The sequence below is a fragment of the Punctularia strigosozonata genome, assembly GCF_000264995.1.
Source record: "Punctularia strigosozonata HHB-11173 SS5 unplaced genomic scaffold PUNSTscaffold_8, whole genome shotgun sequence".
NCBI lineage: Eukaryota > Fungi > Basidiomycota > Agaricomycetes > Corticiales > Punctulariaceae > Punctularia > Punctularia strigosozonata.
In genome coordinates this window covers 207,020-226,771 of record NW_006767440.1, presented here as the reverse complement: position 1 = coordinate 226,771, position 19,752 = coordinate 207,020, and the positions used below count along the sequence as shown (strand labels likewise).

At 53.0% G+C, this 19,752-nt stretch overlaps 3 protein-coding genes across 3 annotated transcripts; 1 reads left to right on the top strand and 2 right to left on the bottom strand.

Annotated features, from left to right (window-relative positions):
- Window positions 1-5,382: 5,382 nt before the first annotated feature.
- Window positions 5,383-6,471, top strand: PUNSTDRAFT_135131 (uncharacterized protein; the record flags this gene model as incomplete). Its single annotated transcript, XM_007384648.1, has 3 exons — window positions 5,383-5,748; window positions 5,808-5,912; window positions 5,962-6,471. 3 exons carry the CDS (start codon window positions 5,383-5,385, stop codon window positions 6,469-6,471), a joined length of 981 nt encoding a protein of 326 aa, XP_007384710.1.
- Window positions 6,472-10,917: 4,446 nt separating this feature from the next.
- PUNSTDRAFT_70253 (uncharacterized protein) lies at window positions 10,918-12,036 on the bottom strand (the record flags this gene model as incomplete). The annotated part of the gene is made up of 1 exon (XM_007384647.1): window positions 10,918-12,036. One exon carries the CDS (start codon window positions 12,034-12,036, stop codon window positions 10,918-10,920), a length of 1,119 nt encoding a protein of 372 aa, XP_007384709.1.
- A 3,805-nt stretch (window positions 12,037-15,841) lies between these two features.
- Window positions 15,842-16,504, bottom strand: PUNSTDRAFT_135128 (uncharacterized protein; the record flags this gene model as incomplete). The annotated part of the gene is made up of 2 exons (XM_007384646.1): window positions 15,842-16,103; window positions 16,197-16,504. 2 exons carry the CDS (start codon window positions 16,502-16,504, stop codon window positions 15,842-15,844), a joined length of 570 nt encoding a protein of 189 aa, XP_007384708.1.
- Window positions 16,505-19,752: the final 3,248 nt, after the last annotated feature.

Below are 19,752 nucleotides of genomic sequence, written 5' to 3'. Positions count from 1 at the left end.
TGAGCTCTTTAGACGAGGACATGGTGTCCTGATGCTGGAGTGAGGTGGAGATAGGTGAAGTAGGTGAGATATGGTGGTGATGATGATGATGATGCAAGGAGGGCGAGGTGAGCCGAGTTGTGGAGGTGTAGGAGGGTGTGCGGTGCGTGTAGGACGTCCCAGGCGCGAAGAAGAGTCTGTCTAAGCTATCTAACTATGTAGAAAAGCGAAAAGAGCCCGTAGATCGCGCAAATCACGCAAAACTAGTTACTTATAGATGGGGAGAGCCACACACAGACACGAACTTGACCCCTGCCACATGCACAAAGGAATGGATACCCGGTGTGGCTTATTCCAGGGATGGAAAGCGGCGAAGCCAATCAAGGTAGACGAGAATAAACCCACTCCAAGTTCTGCCCACCCAAGTGTTTATGTGTAGCTGCGGAAGCCCTATGTGTCTACCAGCGCTTGCAGGAGGTCAAGGGACCGTTAAAGCCTGTGGCAGCACGGGAAACGCGCAGGAGGGGACGTAGGAGGCGCAGGGAGCGTAGGGAGACGCTGGGGAGCGTAGAGCACCGCACAGATGTGCAGGGAGTGCCTGGGGAAGGCAGGAGGCTTGCAACAGCGGCAGAGGCGTGTGTGCAGCAGCAGTAGCGTCGAAACAAGCGGTCAGAGCGCAGGGCTCGTAACCTAACAGCGTAGGAGGCTGTCTGACGCGCTGTAGCGAGCTGAGAGCAAGGGAATGGAGCTGTGAGTCGAAGTCTATTGAGATACAACTAGGGACAGACCTGGGAGCAAGGGAATGGAGCTGCGAGTCGAAGTCTGAGGACTCTGGGCTCCATCCCTGCTCTCTAAATACATCTAGCTATGATGGAAGCTATGGTAACAGGTAACAAAGGGAGATATCGAAGCTATGGAGATAGGGATCAAGCATGTGGAGATGGACAGTTGGAATCAGTGATCTGAGCAACCAACTGACTGTTGGACCGGCTGCATCAGTTGTGGAGTCAACCAACTGATGCCAACTTATACCAGCTGATCTGAACAGATGGGAGACATGTAGCCAGGAGACCAGCATCAAAGGATGATCAGAGCAGCCAGAAAAGCGGTGACCAAGGGGAATGATGGATGGTAACCACCTAGACTGATCCATCACCAACCTCAACATCAAAGTATAAGAACCCCTAGATCTTGGTACCTTAGGCGGGTACCGGACCGTCGTGGCTGTTAGACTTGGTGTAATAGTCTAGGCTGTGTCGTGTGACTTAGGTGTGAGAGTTAAGACTCTAGGCGCACTAGGTCGAGTGTGGTGGTCGTTGGGTGTGGTTGCGATGTCTTAGACTTAGAGCTTGAGAGACCAAAACCGAGTCGTCAATCATTGTAACGCTAAGGGCATGTATAACAGATGGACGAGCTGAAGTCCTCGACTTCAGCTGGCATCTTATATACTACTATACAAGCACTGTACTGGATCATTCTAGTACCTACCACTATGTTTTATACTATTCTACAGTGTTCCTTCGAGTCACAGTTGAGTCATCTGAGTCCTAACCGAGTCATACAAGTGCACTAGAACCTTTCAGCGCATTCCAGCGCCTTCTAGATGGTTCTACTCGTGTCATTACTAAGTGTTCATGACACAAAGCTACTCCTGCAGCGGCCGATATCTTTACTGAGTGTCCGTGCTTACTGCCCTTCTGCTGCCGCGAGCTTGCTGAGATTGTGGAGACACCATTGACGAAAGGTGATGCTGGCTGCGTGGGACGGCGTGCAAATACTAATATTGTTGGCACGGTAGTCATGGCCATACACGCGGACTATGCTGTTGATGTAGAAGCTGGTGCAGTCCCAATGTAGGCAGTATATCTTAAATACCTTGCCGTACATTGCAACCTTGCCGTGGAAGGCGCTAAGGTGTAGTCCAATACGGATGGATCTCTTGACTGACCGGAGCCATCAGGTTCCATACAAAGGGGTTGGCCGGAGTAGGGTGCATTGCATATGGAGGATAATCGGTACGATGTCGTTGGTCGTGGTCGTTGAGGGACAAGGCAAATTGCAGGGGAGGAGGAGGGCCTAGTGTAGGGGACAGGCCTGGTTCTTTGTCCAATGTGTCAACACAAATGAGGGATGCAGGGTGATGCACGTCAAGTCCTGAGTTGTCTTGGCCAAGGAATGCACCGCCTGCACTACTGCTACGCTTGGGTCTGGTCTCTGCAACATCCCGAAAGACAAGGTTGACTCGCTTGAAGGTGCGAGGACTATCGAGGGCTCCCTCCAGGATAGTTCGCCACAAGTTCCCTAGATGGGGAGGTAAGACGTAGGGATAGAGTCGCGTGCCAACAGGCACAACTATGTAGCAGCCTTGAGGGGGGTATGCCCTAGTGAGCCCTGGCGGGGGAAAGTGGAGGGCAACCGAGTCTTCCTCAACATGAGGTACTGCATTATTAGATCCTGTAGAGGTATTGGTAGTGCTGGACAACGTGACTGTTGTTGAGCTAGTGGGGATGCTGGACTCGCTCTGGCATGTAAGAAAGAGTGGTGTTGGTAGTTGTCATAGGTGGTGGGGATGATGGAATAGAAAGGTATTGGCAAAGTCGGGGTGGCGTGATCACTGCAGACGACATAGGCATGCCCTCACTGCCAGATGTGTAGAGTGCATTCACAACTTGACTCATTTTGCTGGCGGGAGGTCCATGACGAGTGAGAGGGTGGTCGTCACGGTCAGAGAGGGAGATCTCAGTGAGCAGCTGCATGGTGTCTTACAATAGAACGGGTAGTTTCCTGGTGGGGAGGAAGAGAGCAAGCCATGACTTAAGTGTCACTCTGCGCGAGGCTTCGTGCAGCGTAGGATAGTTGGTGTGCTTTTTCGGTGCGGTTCTATCAGATGTGTGATTGGACGTTCTCGCAGGCTTATCTGATGCTTTGGTAATCCAGTTTGGGTGACTCAGGAGGAATAGTACATTGTATTGAATTGACCTTCTGTGACAATCTAAACTTATACCCTTCTGCATGGGGCTGTCGGGGCATGGAGTATGCCGGCTATAGATTTCATTCAGTAGTTTTCCTTGGTTACCGGTTCATTGTCCTGGTGTCGGACACTCCCTGTCAGATTATTTACAGGATATCCTTTATTTTCCTTTTGATATCCATTGCATATCCTGGCGCTGAGTTTGTATAGTCTAATACAAAAAAATTCGAAACAAATCTACGTGTCTTCTTCCCTTACCATTGCCACCCATGGTTCATCCTAGCTGCTGAATGCATCTGATTTAATTTTAGATTAGAACAGTAGTCAATCTGAGCATGTGTTGGATGTGCATACTGGCTTGCATGGTGGCATCGGCAGCTTTGGTAATGTTGTGTTTCATCCAGTCTCGCATTGACAGACGGGCAAGCTCAGGCGTGACACGTAACATGACGCGCTCCGAGTTGATGATGACCTGCCCTGGAAACACAACAATTCCATGCACGAAGGTGACACAGTCGTCGTGTAGTCGGAATATGGACCGAACGGTGCCACGCACCCAGGTGCTGGTGTACTCCATACAAATGTGTATGCCGATGTGCACGTTCCCGAAGATGGGTGCCACAAGCATCTATATAAGGGGGTTCTCCATGTCAACAGGAATGGTGAGGATTGAGAAGCTGCCATCATCCAGGCAGCCAATGCGTGGGATAAGTGGATTAGGGAACAGAGGAGCCGGAAGTGCCAGACCAGGCTCAGCATCCACGCCTCTCGTCGAAGAAGGTGAGCAGGTCGGAGGGTTTGGAGGGGTGGGCCGTTAGACCAGCTATAGCTCTCGCGTCCGGTACACCCGGCAATGTTGTGGTCAGAGGGGGAGTCAAAGACGAGGGGAATCCACTCGTCCCATGACATGGTTGTGAGGTTGTCGGGGTTGAGGATGCTCCACAAGTCCCCTAGCTGCAGGGTCATAGTTGAACGGCATTGCCAGAGAGCGATATTGGTCATTAAATGATTGTAATATTCTGGGTTGGCGGCAAAGGTGACAGAGCTGGAGTCGGTGTCGCTGTCGGTTGTATCGAAATCCTGAACATCACTGGGAAGCTCTAGCCGATTGCGGCTATGGAGGGGTTGTCGGTCGCTTTTCTTGCTTTGAGGGGGTAGAATGTTGTCTACCTGGCTGGGGAATGGATTAGGTCCAGACAAAAGTTCATCATATGGCATAGTAGGATGTTGGTGAACGTAGAGGTGAGAGGGAGACTATCCCATTTGTGCGTACGCGGTATGGGGGGAGCAGTCAGACTATTGTGTGTGGGTATTTTGCATGTGCGGGCTTCCTTATTCTTCCCACATGCATTTCCGCTTTGCGGCGCTTCGTTTCCTTTCATAGGACCAACCGTTCTTTGGTGGTCTAGAGTGCTGCACCCGGTCACCATTTGTCTGGCCATTGTGGCTTCTTTCAGGGGCTGCTGTCATACTTCCCAAATTTAGCCTTCTAGGATTCACATGAGGGACGCCTTTGGCATTTCTCCTGGACGGAGTTGAATATTCAGACTTCTTCTTCTGCCTTCCTATCCTTCTCCGTCACTCTTGTCTTCTGTCAAAATTGGATACAAGCGAAAGGTAATAGGGTCGGAGGACCGAAGTCTGAAATGTATATACGAAGAATAGAATGAAATAGGAAGAGAAACTCAAGGGGTAGAGTCGGAGCGGAGTCGGAGACACGTCGGCGTGAAGTCGAGAAGTCGGAAGCGTTGGTGGAGTCGAGATCGGATGCGGACCAAGCTTAAGCTCGTGCGCTAGGCTGCTACACGCTCTGAGTCCGCAGGAGGAAGAGAGCAAAGCTTAGTCGATATTCGAACTGACTATCTACGGTACAGTTCAACGGTTTATATGCATAAAAGAGAACAATGGCAAAGCCGGAGAGTCAGAGATCGGAGGCGCCGTTCGGCGCACAAAGGGAACATACGGAGACAAGAGATAACGCATGGAACACAAAGGGAACATATCTACAGAAGAGACGGAAAAGTGCCGACCGAGAGATCCGTTGCAAGCGACGGGAAACTAAAGTCTACAAAGGGAAGCTGTCAGACAAAGGGAACAGGAACCAGGAAAGTCAGAGTTGAATCCGTTCAAAGATCTGGAACCACCAGGGTGTTGAGCCGCCGGTGGCCCAGTGCATGTGATAGGCGTATCCCGCCCTCGACCGAAACAAGAAAGGCGGGATCGGCGTTGGCGAAGAAATCGGTGAAGGGTCGGAGATTGGATTGGAGAAGATCAGTGTAGATCGGTGACGATCGGCGGAGCAGATCGGCGTAGGTCGGTCTGGATCGACACGTGACAGTATCTCCCTCTTAGCCGCCGAGCCCTCGAGGCGATCAATCTGGATAAGTGATCAGACTTGATGACTCGAATTTTGTCTCTTGCCTTCATCCACTATGCCTCCCCGCCCTCAGAAGAAGACCTCCGCCAGTCAGCCAGTAACCCGCTTGGTCTCCGAAGAGCGTGCCAAGTTGCGCGCCCGTCTCCACGCCCTTGAGGACAAAAATCCGAAGAAACTGGTGTCAGCGAGCGTCGCACCACCCCAAGACGAGCCGATAGAGTCGCCGGTTGAGGAGCAGGAGACGCCGAAGTGTCCGAAGAGGGGTGCTAAGGGGAAAGGAAAGGGCCGAGCGTCGGAGGCCACGCGGAGTGGTCGAGTGGAGGTGGTAGTGCCAACGGTTCATGCAGCGGGAGCGGTGTCGCGGAGCACGACGTGCTCCGATGCGGAGGTCCGCAGCGAGGTCTCCGCCGCGTCGAGCAAGGTACGTATCCAGTACGTGGTTGGAAATGGAGTCAAAAGCTAATTTTCGGCGATTTCTAGCGTCGTCACGGTCAGACGGAGCTATTGCTCCCAGACCCGGCCCCTGTGAAGCGGGCTAAGCACGATGAGCCGGCCTCGGTCGTTGATGACGACAACATATGGCAGGTAAGCCGTCTCCGAAAAAATACCGAAGTCGGAGTTGACCGTCTTGTAGCCGGAGGTGAACACGCCGTGCCTCCAGTGCAAGGCCACAAAGAAGGGGTGCCAGCCACCCGTCGCCCGAGGCAATGCCACGGCATGCCGCAATTGTGCGCGCAGCAAGAAGCCATGTTCGTTCGCGAACGCCGCACCGCGTGCCCTGACCGCTAGTGCCACTCCGTGCGCTCCGACGGCCAGCGCCGTCGTTCCGCGCCGTCAAGAATCTCGGACCGCCTGTCCCCGCCACAATGAAGATAATTTGTGGTCGGAGGTGATGGAGGCGCAGCGGGCCTTGCGCCAGGGAGAGCGGTCCAATGACCACTCCTACCTCCTGGACGAGATCAAGCGGATCGTCGGCGGGTCGGAGGAACGGGTCCAGGACGAGCTGGCCAGCCTGCGGCAGCAGGTGGAGGCCCTGACGAGTCAGGTGGCAGAGTTCGTGGAGGGGTCATCGAGGCAGGGTGGATCGGAGTCGGAGGAGGGTGAGGCCAAAGGCAAAGAAGAAGGGGAAGAGTCAGAGGAGTAGGGGATGTAGCATAGCATAGTCATTCGAGCGTCCTGTAGGCGAGCCCAGCGCCCGGTAAGCCCCACGCCGAGAAAGGCAGGGCGTATATGCAATCAATACTCTGGTCCTGGTTTGTCGGGGTAGTGAGCATGGAAGGCTGCAACGAGATCCGGAGCGTGAGTCAGCTCCGACGCTCGGATCCACGATTTCTCGTCAGAGGTGCCTTTGTATCCGAGCCAGCGAACCTCATAGAACAGTGGACATCGTCGGTAGCACTTGTCCAGCTTCGAGTCTAAGATTTTGGCGATCTCGTACTCGAGTTCTCCGTCGATTTTGATCGGCGGCGGCGAAGATTGTACGCTGTTCGGAATGGTATTCGGATGAGCAGGCTCGAGCTGGGAGACGTGGAAGACCGGGTGTACGGATTGCATGGAGTCAGGCAGTTGGAGGACGAACGAGGAAGGGCCAGCCTGAGATATAATGTCGAAAGGGCCAAGGTACTTGTCAGACAGCTTTTTCGAGGGACGTCTAGTGCGGAAAAACTGAGCTTTCACAAACGCTTGAGCTCCGACTTTGAAGTCTGGAGCTGGTAGTCGGCGCTTGTTGGCGGGACCTTGATACCGGTGTTGCGCCTCCGCAAGCCGAGAGCGGAGTTTGCGGTGGAGGTCGTCGAGGTCGACCATGTATTGTCGGGCTCGTTCGGAGGTGACGTCGCGCTTGGGATGAACTGTGATGGAGGGATGGTAACCCTTGTTAGCGAAGAACGGAGAGATGCCAGTAGACTCGTTTGGAGTGTTATTATAGGCAAACTCAGCGAGGGGTAAGAGTTTGGCCCAGTTGTCCTGCTGGTAATTGCAGTACATTCGGAGATACTGCTCTAGAGTCTGATTGACGTGTTCCGTCTGTCCGTCGCCTTTGGGGTGATATCCAGAGGTGAAGTGAAGTTGCATGTCCAGTACCTGTCCTAAAGAGTGGAAAAAGTGCGAAACGAATTCCGAACCTCGGTCGGAGGTGACGTGTTGGGGTACTCCGTGTTTTGAAAAGATGTGCATGACGAACAGCTTGGCAAGTTTGGTGGAGGTGATGGTATCGGTGGTCAGAATAAAGATTGCTTGCTTGGAAAGGCAGTCAACGACCACCAAAATGGCGGTACATCCGTCAGAGGAGGGTAGCTGCTCGATAAAGTCCATCAAGATGGCGGACCAGGGTCGTTTGGGAATCAGAAGCTGTCGGAGGAGACCATACGGCTTGTGTTGCACCAATTTGCCCCGCTTGCAAGTCACGCAAGAGGTGCAGAAGTCCTTGACGAAGGTGCAAATGTTGGGCCATACGTACTCGCGTCGGACGAGCTCGAGTGTCTTGTTCTGTCCGAAGTGACCGGAGGTTGGATGATCGTGCTTATAGCAGAGTACATGTAGTCGGAGATTGTTTGCGTCCGGGACGTATATGCGGCCATCTAGAAGCAAGAATTCGTTGGACCAAGACCAGCGAGAGTCAGGAGCAGGATTCGCGTGCTCCTTAGCGGTCGGGTCGGTCGAGATGGCTGCACGAATGTCATCGTGTAGGGACTGCATGTCCATCAACTCCGACGTGTGGAGAGACGGAGTGAGTAGGTACGTCGTGCGGAGAGAAGCGGAGAGTTGTTCGGAGGTGAAGATGGGACGGTAGTTGTGCGGGTTAGCATGAGCATAGCCACTATCCCCCTCTTTTGGGTAGACGTCCCAGTGTCTAGTAAGGGAGTCGGGCTTCTCGCTGAGTCGACCCGGTCGGAAACGAATGACGAGATTAAACGCGGAGAGGAACTCCGACCAGCGGGCTTGCCGGCGGGTCAAGAGTTTAGTCGTAGCAAAGTACTCCAGGTTCTTGTGATCGGTAATCACATCGATGGGCGTTCCTGAGCCTTCGAGATAGTGTTGCCAGGTGTGGAAAGACTCGAAAATTGCCAAGAGCTCCTTGTCATGCGTGTCGTAGTTCAGCTCCGACGTGTTTAATGTACAGGAGTGAAAAGCGACCAGTCAGACTTCGTCGTCGGCGCAGACAATGGAGAGAATACCGGCAATGGCGTAGTCGGAGGCATCGGTCTTGACGATGAGTTGTCGGTCAGGTTCCCAGTGAGTAAGAATCGGAGCAGAGGTAAAGGCCTCCTTCAGACGATTAAAGGCATGTTGGCATTCGTCGGAGAAGAGGAAAGGTGTGTCCTTGCGAGTGAGACGCGTAAGCGGAACAACAATGTCGGAGTAGTTATAGATGAATCGGCGGTAGAAATTGGCGAAGCCGAGGAAGGATTGGACGTCTTTGACCTTGCGGGGTTCTGGCCATTTGCGGATCACGTGAACCTTCTCCTCGTCCATAGTGAGACCAGATGGAGAGAGGATGTAGCCAAGGTACTCCACGGTGTCCACGCCGAAAAGACACTTGTCGGTGCGAGCATAAAGGCCATGCTTTCGGAGACATTGGAGGACTTCGCGGACCTGTTCCTGGTGCTGCGAAGGATCGTCGGAGTAGATGAGTATATCATCAAGATAGACAATAACACACACGTCCAGTAGGTCAGAGAAAATATCGTTCATAAATTGCTGAAACACGGCCAGCGCGTTGGAAAGGCCAAATGGCATGATGCACCACTCGAAGGAGCCATAGCGGTTCTGGAAAGCCATCTTCCATTCGTCTCCGTTGGCGATGCGGACCAGGTGGTACGCGTGTTGGAGATCGATCTTGGTGTAGAGACGTGCCTTTCGAGGGGCGTCGAGAAGGTCAGAAATGAGCGGAAGTGGGTATCGATCCTTCTTTGTGATCCGGTTGAGGCCGCGGAAATCAACGCACAGGTGGAGAGAGCTGTCCTTCTTCTTGACGAAAAGGACCAGCGTGCTGTGTGCGGAGTTGGAAGGTTGGATGAAGCCAGATCGCAGGTTTTCATCGATAAACTCACGGAGGGCCTTCAGCTCCGGTTGCGATAGCGAGTAGATCGGTCCTAGTGGTGGAGAGGTACCTTCAAGAAGGTCGATCTTGAGGTCGTACAGCCGGTGCGGAGCAAGCATCTCCGAGTGGACTTTGCTGAAAACGTCTGCAAACTCACGATACTCCTCAGGTATAGAGGGGTCGATTGCATCGGAGGTGGACACTCCACGGCCATAAACATCGGTGGTAGCCAGGCTAAGTCGGAAAGAGGTCGCGCCTTCTTGATGGCATGCGCAGACAAACGCTTCGGCGTTGACCAACGCAATTGCTGGTTCGTCGCTTGAGGCGGAGCCGGTAGGCGGAGGTGTTGGAGTAGTGCTGCCCTCGTCAGGGAGCGCTGAGACTGGAGATGCTGACACTGCGGTCGGAGGCGATCGGAGAAGGAGATGACCCAAAACCCAATCAATCGACGGATTGAAGCGGGTGAGCCAGTCATGTCCCAATACAGCAGAGACCGTTGAGTCCAGCGGAGTAACAAAGAAGCGAGAGTTGAAGGAGTCTCCAGACGGTAGGTGAACTTCTAGATCGACGGCGGAGGTAATTGTTGAGTTACTAGAGCCGTCGAAAAGTCGGAGACGGATGGGTGGAATGTTTTTGGTTTTTAGGTTATAATGCCGTACAAAAGCGGAATCGATAAAGCAGTGAGAGGAACCCGAGTCTACAAGCGTATGAAATGGTTGGTCTATAGCAGGGGTGGTGGCATAGATAGTAAGCGAGTCAGGGGAAGGCATAGAGTTGGCATAAAGTCGGACTTCGGAAGGCACACGGCTAGAGTCGGGGCGACCCTTATCCCGTGCGGAGATGAGAGGGTCACCGCTTATTTTGACAAGCTCGACGCCGCCGGTGCGTCGGACTTGCCAGTCGTGATGTTTGTAGCGGTGTTTGTAGCGGTGGCCGCCTGGGCTTGCATGGCGGACTCACGTCTTGGGTGGGTTGCAGTCCTGCAGTCTCGCACAGGGAGCACGCAGAGAGGTCCACCGCGAGGTGTGGGTGAAGCGTGTCAGCTTGGGCGCAGGCCGGGTGCGAGCGCGACGGCTTGCCCCCGGCCTACTTGGTTGGAACTCTCAGTGTGCTCAGTGTGCTTAGGGAGTGTTGTGATCTACTCTCTACTCTCTATTGTAATACACGTTGTGAATCTCAACACCATGCTCCTAGAGACCACGGAAAGTGTGTCTGTGATGACAGGGAGTGGAGGGCGGGATGAAAAAACAACGAAGGAGCTCGACACCCTCATTGCCATCAGAAGCAGAAGCAAGGGAGCCAGCGAGGCAACCTCCTCCACCCAAGAACTGGCACTGCCACTCGTGGCCTCCGCTCTGGTGCACCCACTCTTGGGCGGGTTGCAGTCCTGCAGTCTTGCGCAGGGAGCACGCAGAGAGGTCCACCGTGAGGTGTGGGTGAAGCGTGTCAGCTTGGGTGCAGGCCAGGTGCGAGCACGACGGCTCGCCCAGACCGCACCCCAGCAGTGGTGCACGTGCCCAGCTGACCCCCACCTTGCAGTCGTGATCGTCAGAGAAAGTACTGGGATTGGCCTGGTGGGAGATGCTGCATGTGTGATGAGAGAATGCCTTTGACCACCCTCCAATAGCGCAGGAAGGCGCCGGAGGACCATTGCCCGGCTTTCTTTATGACGTCGGGTGGGATGCTGGCCAGTAACAGTTCCATGGTACCTCCGATGCGGAACAAATGTCCCATGAACCTTGGCAGGCTGGCCTGACTCCAGATTGTGCTGCATTTCCGCATGAAGAAACACCGGGTAAGAGGGCAGATGCTGCAGGTTGTTCGGTAGGCGAAGAGGTGGTCGTCGGATCCCGGTTTGTTCCAGTACAGGTGATGCCGCAGAGCTCCGATGGGGTCCGACGAGCTGCGTTGGTGGAGGATGACAACATCTTCACCTTGACTGAAGCGGACCTTCATCGATGGGAGGTGAATGACGTGGGAGGGGGATGCAGGTGTCGGGAAGGTGATGTCTGCATGACTCAGGTTCCTCTTTGCGGCTGCCGGCGTTGTCAAGGATGGGAGGAGTTCACCTAGGCGGCATTGGCCCCAGAAAGCCACACACGCGGCCGCAAAGACGGCCATGTTGACATTGTCTGACAGGTCCAGGCCCACCCTGAGGATGCGTAGCATCTTCTGATTGATGGGAAGGCAGGGTGGTCTATGCGAGAGGGTGGGGCATCTGTTCTCCACCCCGTTCAGGACGTAATCGAGGTGTTTGCCTCCTTTCCATTCTGCGTTCTGCACAGAATGCCAAGCCTTGAGCCTGGCGAGGGCGTTCCTGGCGGTGCTGCCTGCATGGTGGCCTTCGCTCGACGCGGCGAACATGCAGAGTACAAGTTCATCCGCTGGGAGCCAGAATCGTCGGTGGATCTTCTCGTCTCTGCAGAATTGAATAAACCGATTCACTGCGCTATTGTATCCTCTAAGAGTAGATGGGGCCCACCCGTGAAGGAGAGCCCTTGCCAAGTGCTCCTCTGTCGCCGCAGACAACCTGATTTTGTTTGGGTTGTGGAGCCTCGCCAACCGCGATCTCAAGTGTGGTAGGATGAAGTGATCGTTTGCGAGGGAGTCCCATTGCGATGGGTGGATGTCCCACCACCAAGAGCGCCTTGTCGTGGAAGGTGTCATCGCTGTGTGCATGAGAAGGTTGGCGTAAGTGGCAAGAGCTGCCGCGAGGTGCCTCGTGTCTATGACTCCTCTTGCTCACTTTCCGAGTGACTGCAAATAATGTCAGGGTGTAGTAATTACAGTGATGTCACTCTAGCTATGAGTCCGGTTATGCAGAAAGGTATCTTAATAGGAGATTCAAATTGTGGGAGACCCTTTGGGGCAATCCCCCTCGAGGGTTTGTCGGCCCTGTTCTGGCTTGACAGAATGTATTGGGATACGATCCAGATGTTAGCCTCGCGCATAAGCACAACTACCCTCTGAAGAACCCGATTTTGTTTGACGTTCCTTGACTTTCCAGCTTCTAGGGTGCTGATAATGCCCTGGTTATCCGATTTCATGACCAAATGTGTGTCCGAAACGCCTCTCACGATTGCCAGACACAATCCGAACTTGACTGCGACCATTTCTCCCCAGCCAATGTCGCGCCTGTCGGTTTTCCAGCCTGGCTTGAATGCCCATGCGTCCCAAGTGTCATTGATGACTGCTCCAACCCCGAACGAAGTGGAGGCGTCTACCCAAAGATCACATGTTGAGACGAGTGACGGTACCATGAGAGTACTGCCGCATTCTTGTAACCGCAGCTGAGCCTTCCAGAACTCGATGTCTTCAAATACCTGCGCGTTCGGCCTCCTCTTCGCAAACGGTGACGAGGTGTGGTGGAATGAGCTAGTGAACTTGGATAGATGAACAAGACGTGACCATCCGTCTGGGATAGCCATGCTGCAATGAACGAGAGTCCCAAGGAGCCGCTCGGCCTCCTTCCTTGTGAAGGAGTTGCCCGGTGTCCAGGCTTCTAGCTTGCCCAGGTAGCACAATTTCTTCTCGTCTGGGATTGAGACGCGCTTCGCCACCAGGTCCCAAACAAATCCTAAGTACTTGAAGACCTGGGCGAAATCATGCATCTTCGACGGCTTCCATGGCCATCCCAGGTCGTCTGCCAGTGCCATAATCTCCGCGATGCCGTACCAGTAGCTCGGCTCTCCATTCGCATCCGTATCTCGTGGGTATCTGAAGAAGGCGAAGTCATCAACCCACTTTTTCAGTGCGTCTACCCCCCAGGTGAGGTAGATGGCTGCCATACAGTCCGCAACCCGGCCCCAGATGCCTGGGGAGCTTGCTGGTCCAAATGGCGCGTTGTGGTCCATCCAAAACTGACTGCGCCAGTGGACGATGAAGTGGCGCTGCTGATCCGGTCGTATTGGAATGCAGCAAAAGGCCGCATCTACATCGAGCATTGCAACTTGAGCGTTCGACAGTGCTTCCATGACCAGGAGCACCATTTTGGTGAATGACCCCCATTCGCATTGAAAGAGGTCAGTATCGATTTTGCTGCTAACTGACACCTGGGAGTGGTTGTCATGTGGGAATGAAAAATATTGGATCATCTGCATTTCGTGCGTGCCGGCTTTTGGAACGGCCCCCAGCGGAGACGTTTGGAATGGCCCTATAAGCGCTTTGAGCTGCGGCTTGGAGAACAGGCCCATGTAGCGCCCCACGCGCCTCTCTTTTACGACATAAGTGTCAATTGCCTCGCTGTTCTCGGTTGCCGAGCGATGGTTAGGAGGATTATATGTTTCTATTAGCGAAGAGGTGACCCCGATGTTGAAACCGTTCAAGATACTCGACACAATTCCGGGGAACCTCCCGTGTAGATCGTATTTACCGAGTGCCTTGTCCCAGCGAGACGTGATGAATGGAGTGGTGATCCGGAACGCCTCAACACACAATGGTGCACAGCTGGGCTCCGTGGTTCGTACCCCCGCAAAGGGTATACCGGTGGTCTCCTTTGGCGCAGGGTCTGGCGTCCTTCTTCGTGCACCCGCCGGCCATGTTGAAGTAGAAGCAGTATTGGCGGCCCTTGTCGTCCTTGACCAAACGGTCGTCACCGCGGGTGAGCCTGATCGGCTGCCCATTGATGAGCCTGTCAGCCTTGCAGGCCGAGGCCTTATGGCCCTTTCTGCCATAGAAGAAGCACCTCGAGTCAATGGGTTTCGGAGAGGAGAGTTGGGCCCACCCAGATGCGTGCCTTGACGAATGTTCAGGTCTGGAGCCAGAGCTCCGCGATGCAGTTTGGGCACGAAAGGGCTGCAGGGAAGCCATGACCTGTGCTTTGATATGCGTGGGCTCCACCTTCTTCCAGATGTTCTTATGGAAGGCTCCGGGGTCTATACCCTCCAGGTGACATCGGCGGCGGACCTCCGCATCATACGCAAGCCATAGGGTCCAGTTCTTGGAAGTAGCCCCATCCGTGCAGCATATGTGCTGGAAGTGCTTCTTCCACCGCTCGTAGTCGTGGGGGAAGTAGGTCTTGATCAGCTGGAGCAGTCGCTTCCAAGCCTGGTGCCACTCCCCGAACGACAGTTTCAGTTCTCTGGCCGATGGGAGAACCTTCTCTGCCTGGATGAGGCCTCTTGCGGGGTCAACTGCGTACATGTCCATGAGGAGGAACAACGTATTGCAGCCGTATTCTGCGACGGCCTTGTCGGTGAGATAGTTTAGCGGGATGTGGGTTGTCCACCCTTCCTGGAACTTCTTCCAGATGGGGTTGGGGATCAAGTAGCAATCGGCCTTTGCCTGCTTTCCCCTGACAAGTTGCGGGCGGTGCGGATCTTTGGTCGTTTCCTGTACGCGGTGTATGTGCCGCTCCAACCTCGAGCACCGTTTCCGCGAGTGATCTCTGCGCGGAGAGTGGCGACGTGCATGTGTGGTCCTCGACCGGTGGTTGGACAGCGAGGATCCTGGCGATGAGCTCCTTGAAGACCTGCGTCAGTGGCTTCCCCTGGACAAACCCCTTGAAGACGGCCGCGACCCATGTGGCAAACTACTTGAGGATGACGGGGACCGGGTGTAACGTCTCCTAGGGCGGGATCCTGAGCCCTCTTCCTCATCGCTCTGCGCTTGGCCATGCGACCCGGAGGAAGAGTCCCGTTGTCTTCTCTTCTTCTCTGGCGATGTGTGGCGAGAGTGGCATCTCCTGGGGGGCGAGTGTTCGCGCGACCATTTCTGGTGACGATGCCCGGACGGCTGCCCGTCAGGATCTGGCCATGATTCGTTGGTGCCCCTCCCCGTCTGGTGCATCGAACCATGCCTTTGGGGTGTGAGGTCTGTGATGAGAGGAAAAGGACAATTTATTTTCGCATTTTTTATTTCCAGATATGGACTTGTCATTTTCCTTTTACCACCTTTCCTTTTCCAAAGTCACGTGACCTTCAGTGGCAGCAGTACAACATCATTGACACTGCCCTGCACTGCCTTGCACAGCCCTGCACAGCCACCGGAGTTTTATTCCACTTACTCATGAATAATGACTCGTTATTCCTTCTAACTCCTTGATTCATAATCCTGACCCACCTAAGTGGGTCGATCTTACTCATCCTTGTGCCCTGCATGTGATTCTCTTGTACTATTCTTGGACCATGGATTTGTGTATATAAGACCCCTGTAGCTCGCCCTAAGTCCCCATCTTGACCTCTTGTGTCTTGGGGACTTAGGTGAGTAACTGTCTCTGTACTAGATACTATGCTAACTTGTGTCTTGGGGACTTAGTGTGTGACCTTGAGTCCATTAGGTGCCTATTGCGTCGCTGTCGACCTTGAGTCCAGTGACCTTGAGTCAAGCCCAGCTCCTCCTTTTCTGCGTGTACTCTTGCCTAAAGTAAGTGCCGACGACGTTGCTCTTCCATCCAACTCTACCCGATTACTTGGACATTCCGGCTGTCTGAGTAGTTGGTAACCCCAATGGGTGTTCCCCTGCACGTCGCTCGTCACAGGAGCAGGGCCTCCTTGAGGTGGGTTGGGACCTCCCCCGCCGCCTCCTCCGTGTTTCCATCATCTCCTCCGCTGCCATCCCCGCCACCTGGCGTGGGGTTGAAGTCGATGTCGTTGTCTTCATCGTTACCATCATCTCCGACAGCAGTGTTGTCGATGTTGTCGGCGTTGGCATTGTTGGCATTGTTGGCATTGTTGGCGTCGTCGTCGTCATCGTTGTCAGACTCGTCAGACTCGTCGGCATCAACAGGTTGGCGACTAGTAAGAGGCGGAGTATGAGAGATATCGATAGTGTTGTGTTGGCGGGGATCGGAGGAAATGGATGGAAGAGTTTCACCGTTGCGGAACTACTCGAGAGCATCGTTGGCGATGGCCATGCTGAAGGCCACAGCAGGAGCACGCGGAAGTCCTAGGATGTTCTCTGAAAGAACAGGTGCATTGGCGCGCATCCGAGCAAGGCTAGCCTGTTGGGCGGCATAGAGCGCCAATTGCGGAGTAGTGGCAAAACCGCCCGAGTGACCCTCGAAACCTGTAAAAATGTTTGGATCTGCGTGAGAGTAGGGGCGAGCAGTAGTACTATCGGGATCAAGAAGGGAATAAGAAGGAATAGTCGGAGAAGCAGGCACTTGACCTGCAAAACGGGGAGAACGGTGAAGCATAGTAGAGAGTGTAGCCTAGTTTGAATATACTGTCAAGATCAGATGCAAACAAAGGGGAACAAGGTCGGAGGACCGAAGTCCGAAATGTATATACAAAGAATAGAATGAAAGAGAAAGAGAAACTCAAAAGGTAGAGTCAGAGAGGAGTTGGAGACGCGTTGGCGTTGAGTCGATAAGTCAGAAGTGTTGGTGAAGTTGAGATCAGATGCGGACCAAGCCTAAGCTCGTGCACTAGGCTGCTACACACTCTGAGTCTGCAGGAGAGAGAGGATGAAGCTTAGTCGATATTCAAACTGACTATCTACGGTACAGTTCGACGGTTTATATACATGAAATAGAACAGTGGCAAAGTCAGAGATGCAGAGATCGGAGGCGCCGTTTGGCGCACAAAGGAAACATACAGAAACGAGAGATAACGCATGGAACACAAAGGGAACATATCTAAGGAAGAGGCGGAAAGGACGGACCAAAGGATCCGTTGCAAGCAACGGGAAACTAAAGTCTACAAAGGGAAACTATGATGTCAAACAAAGGGAACAGGGATCAGGAAAGTCGGAGTTGAATCCGTTCAAAGATCTGGAACCACCGGGGTGTTGAGCCGCCGGTGGCCCAGTACATGTGATAGGTGTATCCCGCCCTCAGCCGAAACGGGAAAGGCGGGATTGGTGTCAGCAAAGAGGTCAGCGAAGAGTCAGAGAACGGATCGGAGAAGATCGGTGCGGATCGGTGATGATCGGTGGAGCGGATCGGCGTAGATCGGTCTGGATCGACATGTGACAGGCTCCTAAGAAATCCAAAAGAGTGGAAGGAGCATCTGGGAGCTCCTAGGAAACCTGAAGGGGTAAAACAACTGTGTGGGGAATGCGAGGAAATAGGAAAAGACAAGTACTGGAGGTGTGCCATGACAGGATCCGCACTTGCATGCAGTGGACCAGCACACTTGTCGGCGTGGTGGGCGGCGCTCTTGCCCCTGCGGCAGACGGCGCTCTTGCCAGTGCAATGTTGAGCGCACTTACCAGTGCGGTGGGCTAAGATGACAAACCAAAGGGGAGGACAGACTTGGGCTGTCACATGACATGTGATTTCGTGTTGAATCTATAAGTCCACATTGGCCACTGTGTCCATTCACATAGCACAAGCTTGTTGATACTTAGCCACCTTGTACATAGTTTATTCATGCATATATCTGACAATGTATAGGCTAACACTACAGTTCAGGACCTGAGACTGACTTAGATCATGATAGGTGTAAGTTGGGAGCCCTGCTATCACCACTATACAGATACATACCAAACCCATGGGTGCTATATTGACCGCACCTATGAGCCATGTATTACTATGTAGCTAGTACTTTGAACTATATTACCTATAGTTACTATATAGCACTATATAGCAACTGACATACTTACATAGCAACCATAGCACTAAATAGCAACTGGGCAACTTCTATATAGCATCCATAGCACTACAATAGTGTCCATAGTTCTGAGGGGCAGCTATATAGATCAAGATTTTTTCAGATGAATATGCTGACCTTGGGTTCAGAGTCAACCTCCTCCTGGTCATCATCAATGGCCAAGGAGGAATACATGTTCATGGTACTCAAATTGAATTGAGTACTATCAGACAGTATGGGCAACATGGCACATTTCCTAGATACAGGGGTCCAGGATTTTTCTGACTTATTTTTTGATGTCATTCGCTCAGTGAGCATAACGGATGGTCAGGGGCCCAACACGCTCAGTGTCCCTCTTTGTGGTACTGGCAGTCGTCACTGCAGTCCTGACCAAACCGTCTGCAACAGTGTTTGGTTCTTCATTGTTGAACACACTCTGCACAATGGCATCTTGTACACCCATACCAATGCTGACAGAATTGCTGTGTGCGTCTTCAGGGTGTTCAAGATTTTTCTTGATGAAATGACCTTTATCACCGTGTAGGTGTGGAATAGCATCAGCGATGATGAAGGCAAATGGAACACGCACTTCTGGATTTGCAATAACAGTTAGGCCCCGTTTGGCAACACCTGATTCTGGAAGAATCAGATGATTTGACTCTGCTTGCATACCATAAACGGTAAGACTGTGAGACAAACTCAACACAATAGAACAGGGGCTTGCCATATGAGGAGGACAAAAGTCAAGCAAAGTCAAATTAGGCGCCTGATTCTCACAGAATCAAACCCAACCAAATGGGGCCTTAGTAACTGTAAGGAGTATGCAACACTTATGCATGTGAGGGAAGGAAAAGGGAGCACATAGCGCAACAAATCAGTTGGATCCTGTTGTATTGCAAAAGAACTCTGTGCTACATTACAAAATTTTCGTATTTATATAGGTGTTGGATCTTGAGGTGATGTCATTGATGAGTAAGGTTTGCATCATTCTGTACAACAAATGGATGATCTGTTACAGTAACCCATTTGATAGACGCAGATGACTACTAGTTTTAGGACCTTAGGTTCGTCCCCTGTCCCCTGCCAGCCTGAACTGAACCTAATTTCCCGTGTTGTCCCCTGTCCCCTGCCAAAATTCAGGTCCCGAACTGATCGTGAAAATTTTATTTCTTACTGTGTGAATATTCTAAACTGACTCTAGTCAGTTTGTGAACTTCCATGGCCCCGAACTTGCAGCTGTCCCCTTTCCCCTGGGAGGCGGAGCAAACCTAAGGCACCTTGGTCACCCCCTAGACATGGGTATATTATGTGTAACTCTATCAGCAACGTGTTTGACATTATATAGCTTGTTGTGCTTGGTCGAGCCAATATGTCGCCGCGCACTTGGGAGCACCGCGATCCCAGCAGCATGTGAGAGGCCGGTGCTACCATATTGCACCTCCCATCACAATAAAATACGGCTGGATTGGCGTTTTGTGCTACTTCGTCCTCGTAAAGTGGCCGCCCACCCTCATGTATGCGGTACCCATGATGCAGAGCCTACATACGGATTCTGGGATGCACCGGCAGCGGTCCCGTCATTAGTCGCGGCCCCAGGCACCCTACCTGGCCTCCGCCGTATTACCCTCTTTGCTCGGTTGCCCTCACATTTGAGCGGTATCCCCCGCCTCCAGTACCATCGAAACGTCTCATCGTTGATACCGGCCCTAGGAGAGGAACGTCGGAATCGCACATTGTACGCAATCGTAGGATCTGGATGATTCTTTGAAAGCTTCTAGCACTGGCTGAACGATCCTGTGAGGCATAGCCCGGTCCGGTGAGCCCGCATCGATCCTGGAGCTCGTCGTTCCAC